The sequence below is a fragment of the Belonocnema kinseyi genome, chromosome 2 (genome assembly GCF_010883055.1).
Source record: "Belonocnema kinseyi isolate 2016_QV_RU_SX_M_011 chromosome 2, B_treatae_v1, whole genome shotgun sequence".
Taxonomy (NCBI): domain Eukaryota; kingdom Metazoa; phylum Arthropoda; class Insecta; order Hymenoptera; family Cynipidae; genus Belonocnema; species Belonocnema kinseyi.
The window spans coordinates 116,799,848-116,811,200 of NC_046658.1; the positions used below are offsets into that span (position 1 = coordinate 116,799,848).

Sequence of the window (11,353 nt, forward strand, 5' to 3'; positions counted from 1 at the left end):
TGAAACAGAAAGTCCTGAATCTTTAAAATTTGAGTGCTAAATTTAAACTTTAAAGATTACACTTTTAATTCATCCATTTCTAAAATTTTCAATTTAGAAGTGAAAGTGTTTATAATCGATAATAATCTGAAACGACTTAAAATTAAAATAATTCAGCTATAAATCGGTTTTTAGTTTTTTACATTTATATTGTGTTCAAGGCGGGCAAATTTTGTATTTTTAACATTTTTATTGAGTTTGAAACAAGGAACTTTTAGTTTTTAAATTCTATTGAATTGGCAAAGGGACATTTTATACTTTACAGATTTTCTCGAGTTGAAAATAAGAAAATTTTGGATATTAATATTTTATGAAATGGAAATAGGATAATATTTTATTTTTGACATTTTTATTGAGATGAAGGGGAGGAAATTTTGGTTTTTAATTTTTTCTGAACTGGAAAAAGTACTTTTTTGTTATTATCATTTTTATTGAGTTGGAAGGGAAGATTTTTAGGATTTTTATAGAGTTGGAAAGGACGAAAATAGCGGTTATTTATTTTTGAATTAGAAGAGATATTTTTCATTTGTAATATTCTTGAGTTCGAAGAGAGGAAATTTTGATTACATATATATTTTTTCTGAACTGGAAGAGATCTCTTTTCTTTTTGGTATTTTTTTTAATTGAAAATTTTTTTCTGCATGAGGAAAACGTCTAATTTTTAGGATTCTTCTGCGTAGGATGGGAATAAATTTTAATTAATTTTTTTCTGAATTGGAAAAGAGACATTTTTTAAATTTTCATAGAGTTGGATAGGTAGGAATTTTGATTATTTTTCAATTGCAAAAGTGTAATTCTTTTAACGTTCAAATTGATTTGGAAGGAAAGAAATTTTTTATAATAATTTATTTTATGAATTGGCAAAAACTAGAATTTGAAAATTGAAAAAAATTAAATTTCTGAATAAAAATAGAGTCTTTTATTACATTGATTCATTTCTTTCATAGAAAACCAATTTTTTTATTAAAATGGTCACTATTAGGTCATAACTTAATTTTTCGTTGTTGAAAATTTTACTTTTTTTAATTTGTAATTTTTTTACTGAAAAATAACTAACTAAAAATAGGGTAGATGTACCGTTTGTGGCCACTTTAAGCAATTTCGTATCTTTTATCAATAATTAAATTAACCTACATAAACTATTTCATAACGAAATATGAATTAATAACATTATCAGTGTATCAATAATCGAATTATTAAAATTCCAAACCTTTGAACCTTACTTTATTATAAAAAATGAATAATATTAATTCATACCCCCTGTTTCACCAGTAGTGGCCATTCGTTGCACCACTTTTGGCCATAGTAAGAAGTTTTTTGTAGGTGTGAATTTTATTAATATTTACTGAATTCATTATCAATGTATTAATTTATTTTTAATTTGATTAAATAAAATACAATAAATTTGTCACACATAGGGAAATATTATTTATTTTTTCGAAGTTTTTCGCGGTGTAACAGGTAATTTTTTGTAGTCAGTAGGAATGTATTGGGATTTACGTCTAAAATCAGTGAATTTTATGATTTTCGCAAACCATTTGTGATTCAAAAGATTAAAAAGATCATAATGATTATTATCTTTTACCCAGAAATTTCAGAAAATTAATTTTATTTCACAAACGTTTTGTTTTTCACACTTTCGCCTTGCATTATTTGAATTCTAGGCCAACTGCATAGCTGGCGCCGCCACACGGCCACCCTCAACTCTTATGACAAAAATTTTCCACAGGCCTCCAGAAGAGTGGCATGGGGCTGTGTGGGGCTGATAGAAAAGAGTTTACAGCGTTGCCGACAAATAAAAAAACCCTATAAATATAATACCTATGCTATAGTAAAAACTAAATATTTAAAATTTACTTATAAATCTCAAAGTGGCCACAAACGGTACAGTAGCCACAAACGATACATCTACCCTATAACTATTTTATTTTTGCTTGCAAAATTAATCTTTTTTAGTCGGAAATAGATTTATTTTGTTTAAAATTCGTCTTTTTGTGATTAGTCACTTTTTCTACATTTTTCATGTAGCAGCCCTATTTATAAACAAACTAAAGTATAAACGTTTATAGTTTGTAATTTTTGTCCTTCATTACCACATTAAAAATATTTTTTGTTTATATAAAAAAATATTCATTTTTTATACATTTCATTAAATCAAGTTCGAATTTCCGGAAACAATGTCAGTTTTTTTAAATATAAGGACATTATTTTATATCAATTTGTGAAAATTGTTTCTTTCTACTTTTCTATGATTTATAAAAAATGGCTAGTTTTTGAGTATTTTTAATTTTTGTTTTTTATAAAAAAAAAATATTTTCTAATGCAAATAAAGTTTACATACCGTACTTCATAGTTTTGAACAGTTATCAGATTGAATATATACGTGTATTCAAAATATTCCTGGAATGCTGGAAGCTGCGATGCAAAGATGCAAATGGAGTTCCTAAATGCAGTTCCTAATATCTTCAACGCGGCGCTAGTTGTCCCATAACTCCCTGTTTTTGCATTGTAAGCAATGGGAGCAGGCCACTTTTTAAACATTTTTTAATGAACAAAATTTTATTTTCGTAAAAAAATATTGAAATGAAAAGAATGTTACACATTTTATATTTCAAAACAATTTTCCAAACGATGTATATAAATGCTAATGGAAAACATGAATTAAAACGTCACCAAATAAACTTGGTAAAATGGAATATTAGATTTTAATTTGAATACAAAGTTAAATATATTTCTTTTTATATCTGAAAACGCAGTAAATAATATTTATATCAATAAAATATATAAATAGTCTTATGGAAAAAGTTTTAATAGTATACAAGTTCAAACTTAATATTTGAGGGCTTAGCGAGTACTTACACTATTGAATATAATGAGAAAAATGTCATTGAAATTGAATTAAATTATTATTCATTAACATATAGCATGAAAATATGTAAAGAACATTAAAAATAGATTATTCAATAATTCAAATGTTGAAAAAAAACTATTTTTCAGAGGAACAAATATAAATTATAATGTTATAAAACGTCCAAGATGTAAATATAATCAATGTTTTAACATCTTCGTTTTAAAGACTTAAAAGGATATAAAGATAAAAGAGAGCAATTAAAGAAATTAATTTTTTTATTTTTTACTGATTATTAAATTAAATGGTTTCAAATGTAAATTTAGTTCAATTTGATTAGAAATACATTATATGCATTATATATTCATAAGCCAGAGTATTCACATGGTAAGTTTGAACTTAGTACTATTCAAATTTTATCTCCGGGTTTTTTTTCACTTTCCATTAACCATATAAATCATATTTTGTCTTTAGTATTCATAAAAAATGATTGGAAAAGTATTTTGAAATGTTAAATGAGTAACATTGTTTTAATTTCAAGAATTTTTCTGCATGGAAATAAAATTTCGTTTACTAAAAAATTAAAAAAGTGATTTTGTCCCATTGCTTTCTATGTAAAAGCAGGGAGTGATGGGACAACTAGCGCCGTGTTGGAAATATTAGGAACTAATCAACTTTGGGACAGTTGCGGGGTCAAGTTAAAATCTGAAATATGGAGAGATTCACAGGGCTGCTATATAAGGCATACAATTAGGTTAGTTTTCTGTTTCGCACGCCACATAAACTTTTTCATGGAGTATTCGACAATCTTTCACGTGAGAAATCTCGTGGAAAATATAATAAGTGAATTAACGAATTTAGAAACTGAAAATTCGACAATTATCAAAGTGAACAGTGAAAATTTATTACAGAACGGTGAAGTCAGCTTTCTATCGAATCTTCGAGTCTGGAGAGGTTATGTTAGTTGTCACTTGAATGACGATTTGGAACCTAAAAACATTTTGGACCATTACTTGGGAAGTAAAAATTTTGATTTTAAACATTTAACTGACGAAGAAGTTGGGCAGGAGGTGAGTGTTCCATACAATTTTTAAAGTATTAATAAATATAGTAAATATACAAATATAAACAGCTGATGCTGTCAAAATCTTAGAACATAACCTCCAATCTTTTATGATCATTATAGAAATGATAATTGTTATGAAATTCTTTACAGTTCTGTTGGAATATATATATAATTATTTAAAAAATATTTCTCTCTAAAAACTGTTGTAATTGAAAATGTATACTTGATATTATCACAGTTAGAAATGAAAAAATAATTTTTGTACATATAATTACACAAGCGCGTAAACTTTATTTAATTATTATTTACTTAAAGATATATAATAGTGGAATATAAATGAAATCCATCATTTTTCTTCTTTCTCGATTATTATTAATTTTATTACATGCTTGGAAAAACCTGGAAATGTCAGGGAATTTTTTCAATAGCATGATTACATTGTTTTTAATTTTGATATAAAAAAAATTAATTGCTTATGGTTTTTTGTTCGTGAAAGTAGTCTTATATCCCTGGATATAACTATCTTATTGAACATTTGTTTTTTTGTTGTAAATTTATATTTTTAGGTAGAAAACGTATCTTTTTGGTTAAAAATCTATCTTCTTGGTTGGAATTTCATCTTTTTGCCTAAAAATTCAATAGTTTGTTTGACATTTTTTTCTTTTTTGGCTGAAGAACCTTTGATAGTTGAAAATGCAAGTCTCGTTGAAAATTCGTCTTTTTATTTGAATTAGACTATTTTTCATATAAAATTACAACCTTTTTTAGTTAAAATATCAATTAGTATATTTTTCGTCGATAATTCATCTTTTCTGGATAAAAATCCAAGTACTTGATTGATAGTTAAATTCTTTTGTTAAAAATTAATTTTTGTTATTGAAGATGTATCATTGTAATTGAAAATGTAAATGATTTGTTAATAGTTCGTTTTTTTTTGTTTTTGTTAAAAATTAATTTATTTACTGAAAATCTAGCTTTTTCAGTTGAAACCTGAATTATTTGACTGGAAAATCGTTTGTTTTTTTATTGGTCGATAGATAATTTTTTAAACTGAAAATTTAACTATTCCAGTTGAATAGTGCATCATTTTAGTTAAAAATTGATCTTTTTGTTTGAACATTGGTATGTTTTACTTACAAATTCATGTGCTTTGATGAAAATTGTTTTTTTTTTCATTAAAACATGTATCTTTTTGGGTGAAAGTTCATCATTTTGTTTGTAAACACAACTGCTTCAGTTACAAATTAATTATTTTAGTTGAAAACTTATATTTTTCACTGAAAATCAATTTTTTAAACTTAAAATTTCTTTATTGTTTGGTTGAAAATTCATCTTTTTGATTTAGATTTCTATGTTTTCAGTTAAAAATTCATCATTTTAGTTTAAAAAGTTCATATTTTCGAAAATTTATCTTTTTTATTTGAAAATTTAACTATTTGGTTAAAATTAAATCTATCTTATTGAAAATGCAACATTTTTACTGCAAAATTTAGGAATTTGAAGCGTTTTAAATTTAATTCAATGTAGTGCACAAACTAATTTTACTCAAAAGAATATATTTTCATGAAAATCTCCATATTTCCTTCCTTATCTACTCAGTTACTTTCACAAATTAAAAAAAAAAACAGTTACTCAACTTTACATATGAATAGTACTGGTTTTACATATTTAAGTATTTTCAAGAACTGAGAGAGACATTATTCATAATAAATTCATAAATTTGTATACATGCTCGAGTACATATTCCGAGTCGATTGTTTGAAAAAATTCGAAATATTTGAATACTATGAAAAAATGTATTTAGAAAAATCTTTTTTGCACCTTATTAAAAAACTAATCAAATTGAATCATTACTCTATTAAAATTAAATAAATTTATTTTAATTTTTTATCGTGAATATTTATTAATTTATTTACATTTAATTTCTTTATTTTATTTCGTTATAATTTTTTAATGTGTAAATAGTTTAAATAAAACATTGTTCTGTGGAATCAAAGAAATAATATATTATATTAATTATTTTAAGATTAATTTTTATAATTATAATACTTGTTTTTATTTTAATTAAAGAAATTATTTTCTTTGAATGATTAATCTGTTCAATTAATTCACAAAAGTTTTATATTTTGTTAAATGAAAAATGATTTAACGTCCTAACGTGCTAATGAATCTAAAAAAAAACACCTAAAAATGTGCTTTGATTGTTTCAGACATTCAAACGATTAGTCTCCAAATCCAAAGAATGGTCTCTACAAATAAATTCTTGTTCATTAAAAAAAGAAAGAGTATGTCTTTTTTTAAACAGGCCTCAGATCTTATCACTCGCGATAAAAACTGCTGTAAAAAATGGTCACTCTTATGGCAAAAAGGCATTGGTTAATGAATGCTTTACATTAAAAATGCAAGTCGACAAAGGATCAGAATTGACTAATCAGAGATTGCATTTCTTGAAAGATGTTACTGAAAATATTTTGCGGCTGCAAGGCTATGGTGTCTCAGAAGAGAATGGTGATCATAATTACATTCTGACGACAAAATCCGAAGGAATTATCGAAGGAAATTATAAAAAGATTGTCTGTGGAGTTGTCAAGAATCTGGAACTGAACTCAAAGGAAACATCTCTTACGTGGAAGTCGTATCTTTGTAGTAAAAAAGAAAAATTGTTGGAGCTGAATGCTCACAAGTATAAAACGGAAAATAAAGAAATGGGGGATTATAATGAAGACATAGAAGAGATTGCACGAACAGTAATCAAATTTGAGCTCTTGTCTGTTAAACCGAGCCGAGCTGTCTTCCTTAAAAATGTTGCAACTTCGGATGATACAATGAAAGGTTGTATTTTTCATGGTTTTACATTTTGTTTATATTTTTAAGGTTTTATGTTACAATGAAATGAATTTATTCAATACCTGAAGTTGTCAAAATCGGGCATATCCATTTTGAAAATTCTTTTTAATTAAAATTTCAAGGCTCATTATCAGGGTTATTACAGATCAGGTAATTCTGTAAAGTCAAATAATTTAATGCTGGTCAAGGAAAGTTGGAGAATTTTCTATAAACTGAAGATGAATATTTGGGATATAATTTTTTCGTTGAGAGTTCATCTTGTGATTAGAAATATTATTATATGGCTGAAACATTTATTTATTTTTAAATTCATATTTTTTGGTGAAAAAGTCATACGTTTTGATTAAAGACTTGAATGTTTTGTTACAAAATCGTATTTTTGGTTTTAAAATTAATTTGTTATCAAGGAAATTCTATATTTTTCTAAATCAAAAGGCAATTGTCTGGTAAAAATTAGATTTTGTAACTGAAAATTCCGCTACTGTATGTTTGGTTGAAATTCTTATTTTATGGTAGAACGTTTATCTTTTTAGTTGTACATTTATGTGTGTTATACAAAATTTATATTTTTGGCTGAAAATTTCACAATTTGGTTGAAAATTAATCTGTTCTCTCACAAATTCATCTTTTCAGTTTAAAAAATAATCTGTTATCGTAGAAATTTGATTTTTTCTTGTTAAAACTAGAACTCTTTCAAATTAATTTATTTAACTGAAAATTTAACTATTCTATGTTTGGTTCAAAATGCATGTATTTTGTTGAAAATTCGTCTTTTCTGGTAAAATATTAATATTCCTTACGACTAGTATATCACGGATTTGTTGAAAATTCAACTATTTTGTTCAAAACTTGTCTTTTGGGTTGAAAATTTAATTATTTTGGTCGCAATTTAACTATTTAGTTAACTTATTTTTTAATAATCATCTTTTTTTATTTAAGTTCGTGTATTTTTTGACAGATCATATTTTTGGATAGAAAATTTGTGTTTTTTTTTGCTCTAAAGTCAAACAATTTTATTGGAAATTAACTTTTTTGTTAAAAATGCATATTTTCGGGTGGAAAATTCAACTGTTTTATAGAAAAAAATTTTAGTTTGAAAATTAAATATTGTAGATGACATTTTTTTCTTTATTGAATGAAAAATCTTTCTTGATAGAAATATAATCTTTTTTAGTTACAAATTTAAATATGTGGTTGAAAACTGATCTGTTTTCTTTTAAATTCATCTCTTTGGTTTAAAAATTAATTCATTATCTTAGAATTTTTGTATTTTTTTTGCAAAAAATAGAACTCGTTGGTTCAAAATTGGAAAATTTAACTATTTGATTGAAAATTCGTCTTTTCGGATAAAAGATTAATATTTCTTATGACAAATATATCACCTTTTTTTTAAAATTCCACTTTTTTGTTTAAAACTTTCTTTTAGGTTGAAAATTTAATTATTTTGGTCGGAATTGAACTATTTGGTTAATATATTTTTTTAATAATCATCTTTTTTTGATTAAAGTTCGTGTATTTTTTTGACAAATCATATTTTTGGGTAGAAAATTGGTGTTTTTTTTTCTTTATAATCAAACCATTTTTTTGTAAATTAACTTTTTTGTTAAAAATGCATATTTCGGGTTGAAAATTCAACTGATTTGTAGAACATTTTTTATGGTCTTGAAAATTCCATATTTTTGATGACATTTTTTTCTTCATTAAATGAAAAATCTTACTTGATAGAATTATAATCTTTTTTAGTTAAAAATGCAACTGTATGGTTGAAAATTGAACTGTTTTCTTATACATTTATCTCTTATGTTTAAAAATGCACTTTTTAAACATGTTTTATATATTTTTTGTTTCTAAAAATAGAATCCGTTGGTTAAAATTAATTTTATTAACTCAAAATTTATCAATTTCATGTCTGGTTGGAAATTCAACTAGTTGTTGGAAAATTCATGTATTTCGTTGAAAATTAGTCTTTCCTCGTAAAATATTAAAACTCCTTACGACAAATATATCACCTATTTGTTGAAAATTCAACTATTTTGTTTAAAACTTGTCTTTTGGGTTCAAAATTTAATTATTTTGGTCGCAATTTAACTATTTGGTTAACATTTTTTTTAATAATCTTTTTTTATTTAAAGTTTGTGTATTTTTTTTTTTAATTCATCTTTTTGGCTAAAAAATTCGTGTTTTTTTTACTTTTCATGTCAAAAAGTATTGTTGGAATTTGACTTTTTTGTTAAAAATTTATATTTTCGTGTTGAAAATTCAACTGATTTGTAGAAAGTTTTTATTTAGCTTGAAAATTCAATATTTTCGATGTTATTTTTGTTCTTTATTGGCTAAAAAAATCTTTCTCGAGACAAATTTAATCTTTTTTAGTTTTATATTAATCATTTTGGTCGAAAATTCAACTGTTTTGTTAAAAAATCTTAATTTTAGTTTTAAAATTCACCTGTTATCAAAGAAATTTTATTATTTTTTTAATTAAAAATACAATTGTTTGATTAAAAATAAAGTTCTTTAACTGGAAATTTCATTATTCTATGTTTGCTTGAAAATTCTTATTTTATAGCAGAATATTAACCTTTTAAGTTGAAAAAATATGTATTTTGTTCAAAATTAATCTTTTTCGGTAGAAAATTCCACAATTTGGTTGAAAGTTTAACTATTTTATATTTGATCGAAAATTCAATTATTTTGGTCGAAATTCAAGTATTTGGTTATATTTTTTTAACATTCATCTTTTTTAGTTTAAAGTTTATGTATTTTCTTGAAACTTGATCTTTTTGGGGTAGAAAATTCGTTATTTTATTTACTTATACATCAAACAATTTTGTTGAAAATCAACTTTTTTCTTAAAAATTAAATTCATGTATTCGGGCTGAAAATTTATCTGTTTTGTTGAAAGTTTTTTTTTAGCTTCAAAATTCAATATTGTGAATGATTTTTTTTTCTTCATTTACTATAAAATCTTTCTTAAACGAAATTTAATCTTTTCGGATAAAAATGCAACTTTTTCATTGAAAATTCAGTTTTTTATTGTTCAAAGTTAAAATATTTGGTTAACTTTTTTTTTAAATTAAACATTTTTTAAATTAGTTTTTTTTTCTTTAAAATTAATTTGTTTAACTGAAATTGTCACAATTCCATTTGATCTTAGAATTGATATTTACAGTTGAAAATTAAATTATTTGGTTTAAAATTCGGCTGAAAATTCTACTTCTTTGTATAAAAGTCGTTCGTTTGGCTTTAAAATTGAACATTTTTTTCCTTTTTTGTGAATTTTCCTTTTCGTTAAGAATTTTTTTTTGCTGAAGATTCACCTCTTTTAGTTGAAAATTGAACTCTTGTTAAAAAAAAATAATTTTTTTTTTTTTGGTTGAAAATTAATTCCTTAACCGAAAGTCTAATGATTTCATTTTTTGTTCAAAAGTGATCTTTTTGAGTTGAACACCCGAAAAAAATATATATAACGGGCGGTGAATATAAAACAAAATGTTAAGGGAAAAGTCAGGAAATTTTGAATTTTAGGGATCTTTTAGCAATCCTGTAATTGTTTTATTTGGATCAAAAATTAAGTTTTAAATTGAATTACTTCATTCTGGACTATTCTACATTAAATTGAAGTTACTTTCTAATTTAACAATGGCGTATAATTTATTTTTCAGGAGCAGCGTTTATATTATACAATACTGCGAGAATAAAAGCAATTTTAAATAAATATACCGAGAAAGAACTTGATGGAAACTATCCAAAGCTTTCAAATATTGAAGATGTGGATTTCTCTTGTCTCAATCAAGAGGTATCAATATTTATATCAATATTTTCCTGTTTAAAAATTATGCCACTGATGCTCCCGTAACTGATTCTAGCATTATTTTTGCAGGAAGAATGGGAGCTGGTTTATAATTTTATTCTACAATATCCTGAAATGGTACAAAGTTGTATAAAGCACAAATCTTCTTTTGAAATCTGTCCACAGTATGTTTCTTCCTTTTTATCTCGACTTTGTCAACAATTCAGCGCTTTTTATAGACGCAGTCGTGTTTTAGTGGTGAGTATTGCAAACTTTTAAATGCCACTAAATAAATTTTATTAATAAAATGTTAACTATTTATTGTATGAAAAATTTCAGGAAGGATATAGTCATTTAATGCCTACTGTAATGGCAAGAATATACATGCTGCAAGCATTGCTTGTTGTCTTGGAAAATGCACTTGCTATTTTTGGAACAACTTCTGTTACAAATATGTGAACTGAATGTCAAGAGTTTTTTATTTATTATAATTTTAGATCCTTGAGTCTCTATTTTCAGTTAATATTTTATACTATTTTTAAAGTATATTGTAATAATTATATATCTACAATAATAATTTCGAAAATTGTAGATAAATTAATGTGTTGAATTGTTTTTAATGCCGAAATTTTTTTTATAGTGTTATTAAATAATATAAATAACTGATAATGTAAATGGAATAATTGAGAAAGGGTTGATTTCGTTTTATTAAATTTGAATTTAATGCATACCGTAAAGCTTTCAAGAAATAATTTAATTTACG

The 11,353-nt window shown here is 24.4% G+C and overlaps 1 protein-coding gene across 1 annotated transcript; it reads left to right on the plus strand.

Annotated features, from left to right (window-relative positions):
- Window positions 1–3,592: 3,592 nt before the first annotated feature.
- Window positions 3,593–11,128, plus strand: LOC117167514 (DALR anticodon-binding domain-containing protein 3). Its single transcript, XM_033352514.1, has 5 exons — window positions 3,593–3,957; window positions 6,164–6,785; window positions 10,463–10,596; window positions 10,681–10,848; window positions 10,930–11,128. The coding sequence occupies exons 1-5, from the start codon at window positions 3,679–3,681 to the stop codon at window positions 11,047–11,049; spliced, it is 1,323 nt and encodes a 440-aa protein (XP_033208405.1). The 5' UTR covers window positions 3,593–3,678; the 3' UTR covers window positions 11,050–11,128.
- The last annotated feature ends 225 nt before the right edge of the window (window positions 11,129–11,353 follow it).

What these genes read in the sequence shown, in the direction of transcription:
- LOC117167514 (XM_033352514.1), top strand. Translation starts at nt 3,679, where the DNA reads ATGGAGTATTCGACAATCTTTCACGTGAGAAATCTCGTGGAAAATATA. An exon ending in ACGAAGAAGTTGGGCAGGAG is followed by an intron (nt 3,958 to 6,163) that starts GTGAGTGTTCCA and finishes TGATTGTTTCAG; the next exon opens with ACATTCAAACGATTAGTCTC. An exon ending in TCTCTTGTCTCAATCAAGAG is followed by an intron (nt 10,597 to 10,680) that starts GTATCAATATTT and finishes TTATTTTTGCAG; the next exon opens with GAAGAATGGGAGCTGGTTTA.